The sequence below is a fragment of the Propithecus coquereli genome, unplaced genomic scaffold (genome assembly GCF_000956105.1).
Source record: "Propithecus coquereli isolate 6110/MARCELLA unplaced genomic scaffold, Pcoq_1.0 Scaffold516, whole genome shotgun sequence".
NCBI classification, from domain to species: domain Eukaryota; kingdom Metazoa; phylum Chordata; class Mammalia; order Primates; family Indriidae; genus Propithecus; species Propithecus coquereli.
Genome location: NW_012151019.1, coordinates 600,912 through 603,259, shown reverse-complemented (window position 1 = coordinate 603,259; position 2,348 = coordinate 600,912). Strand labels below are relative to the sequence as shown.

The 2,348-nt window shown below is 34.8% G+C and overlaps 1 protein-coding gene across 1 annotated transcript in view; it reads left to right on the top strand.

The window, feature by feature from the left end:
• The window catches only part of TRIP11 (thyroid hormone receptor interactor 11), a 68,448-nt gene that overhangs the window by 20,207 nt on the left and 45,893 nt on the right, over nt 1–2,348 (top strand). The window contains 2 exon segments of the mRNA XM_012656742.1: nt 1,104–1,269; nt 1,772–2,119. Coding sequence (XP_012512196.1) covers nt 1,104–1,269; nt 1,772–2,119 — 514 coding nt within the window.

The window sequence follows — 2,348 nt, the reverse complement described above, 5'->3', positions numbered from 1 at the left end:
GCATATATTTATTGTGGCAATAAATTGTTTTTAATGTTTAAATTATCGTCAGATACAGAATTTTTAGTTTTTGGTTTTATTATTATTATCATACTAGTATGAGTAAATTCTAGGGTCAGACCTGTGTTTGAATGTTGGCTGTTTATTTACCAGCTGTGCTACTTTGGGCAAATTATTTAACATTTTCAAACTTCTGTTTTGTTATCAATAAAGTAGATACTATCATAATGCCTACCTTGTTTTGAGGTTTAAATGTAAAGCTTTTAGCTCAGTGCTGGCACATAAATGAGCACATAGGATTAAAGCATAACTTTTACTTTTCTTCTCAGGAAATAGAAGCTAATTTAGATTAGGATTCTTGGTTATAAGCAGCAAAAATCACATCTGGCTAATTAATCAAAAGAGGATTTACTGGAAGAAATGTTGGACTACTAGAGTTGTCCATCCATAGGATTGAAGGAGGAGTTGAGAATTCTGGCCTCAGGAAGGACAGGAGTGGGAACAGAGTCAGGAATCTGGGTGGTGGGACACCGTGGCAAGGCTCTTGAGGGTGCAGCTGTCATAACACTTCCTATACAACCAGCTTCCCTCGTTGAGGGACTCAACTCCACATCTAGGTACCTGGGAGAGACACTGATGATCTCAACATGGGTAGCGAGGCATCCTGGTTGACAGTTTGCGAGCCCAGACAAGACTGATGAAATTGGAAAGGCTGAGTGAGAGGATGGGGTTAGTGGAACAACAGGTACAGATTGGCCAGAGGGTTGATACAGATATTGGTAAAATATGTCTTTAGGAAAAGGAGAAGTTCATACTCATAGATACTAATGGAAGACATTTTTGCCTGTCTCATTTTAGTGTTTTCTTGCTGATATTCCCTCATTAAAAGTAGAAAAACTGTTTAAGACCTAAGAAAGGAAAGGGTGGAGTCTTTCAGAATTGTCCTAATTCGGGGCCTGTGTTAATATTCTTAAATTCTTTTTAGCCTTAATATGTTCAAAGAATTATTTTTAATGATGCAGACTTTTGGACAGCAGTGAAATAAACAGGTTAGGTAAATCTATCGATCATAAATTTGGTTAACTTTGTTTTTATTTTTTAAGGAACTTAAACAGAACCGAAGTCAAGAAATTGATGACCATCAACATGAAATGTCAGTATTGCAGAATGCACATCAGCAGAAGTTGACAGAAATAAGTCGTCGGCATCGAGAGGAATTAAGTGACTATGAAGAACGAATTGAAGAACTTGAAAATCTGTTACAGCAAGGTTATTAGTTTTATTAATTTAACATATTAGATGACATAAGTAAATGACAAAGCTAGCACTCTAAGACCAGGACACTGCTATAAACTTGAACTAAGTTCTAAAGAACGAGTTCATGTCTAGTTCTGCTAATCTGCTAGAAATTTGCAATGGTGCCACTCACCACTGTCAAGATTCTGCAAAAACAGAAAGGGCCTTTTGTTTTTGTGGTAGTTATTATTCATAGATTTCTTTGCATTCTTGGTGGTGACACTTTGGTATAAATGATTAGAGATATTTTCACTTTCTTTCAAATTCAGATACATAGGCTTTTTTTAGTAGGTGATTCACATATCTTTTCCCAGCTTTTTATTTATTTAGAAATGCTTAGTTTATTATAGTAATTAAATTTTCTTTTTAAGCTTTCCAAAGTCTGAACTCTCTTAAATCTTTTAGTTTATATAGCAAGCTATTTATTTCTTGGTACCTGACATTTGATGTCCTTGATTTTATGTTTATATTCTAGGTGGCTCTGGAGTTACAGAAACTGATCACTCTAAAATCCAGGAGATGCAAAAAAATATTCAAGTTCTGCAAACTGAAAAAGTAGAGTCTACAAACAAAATTGAAGAACTTGAGGATCAAATAAAAGACATAAATAAAAAATTATCTTCTGTAGAAAATGACAGAGATGTTTTGAGACGAGAACAAGAACAGCTAAATGTGGAAAAGAGACAAATAATTGAAGAATGTGAACGCTTGAAATTGGAATGTAGTAAATTGCAGCAAAGTGATACTGTGACAGAAAAGGAAAGGATTCTCCCACAGAGCACATCACTGGAAGAAGTGTTCAGACTACGACAAGCACTGTCTGGTATAAAATGTTTGAAACTTACTTCAGATTGGTGTTTCGTTGCCTACTAGCTGTTTTTAGAGACAAACACTTGAATAACAGCATACTTTGTGGAAATGGGATGTTCATGTAAATGACTGTATGTAATTAGAATAGAATTATTTGGTTTGGATTCATTGCCATAGTTAATAGATTGCAAATAGGAATTTTCTACTAAAACCGGTAAAGTTTTGGCTAGGTGTTTCTCAAC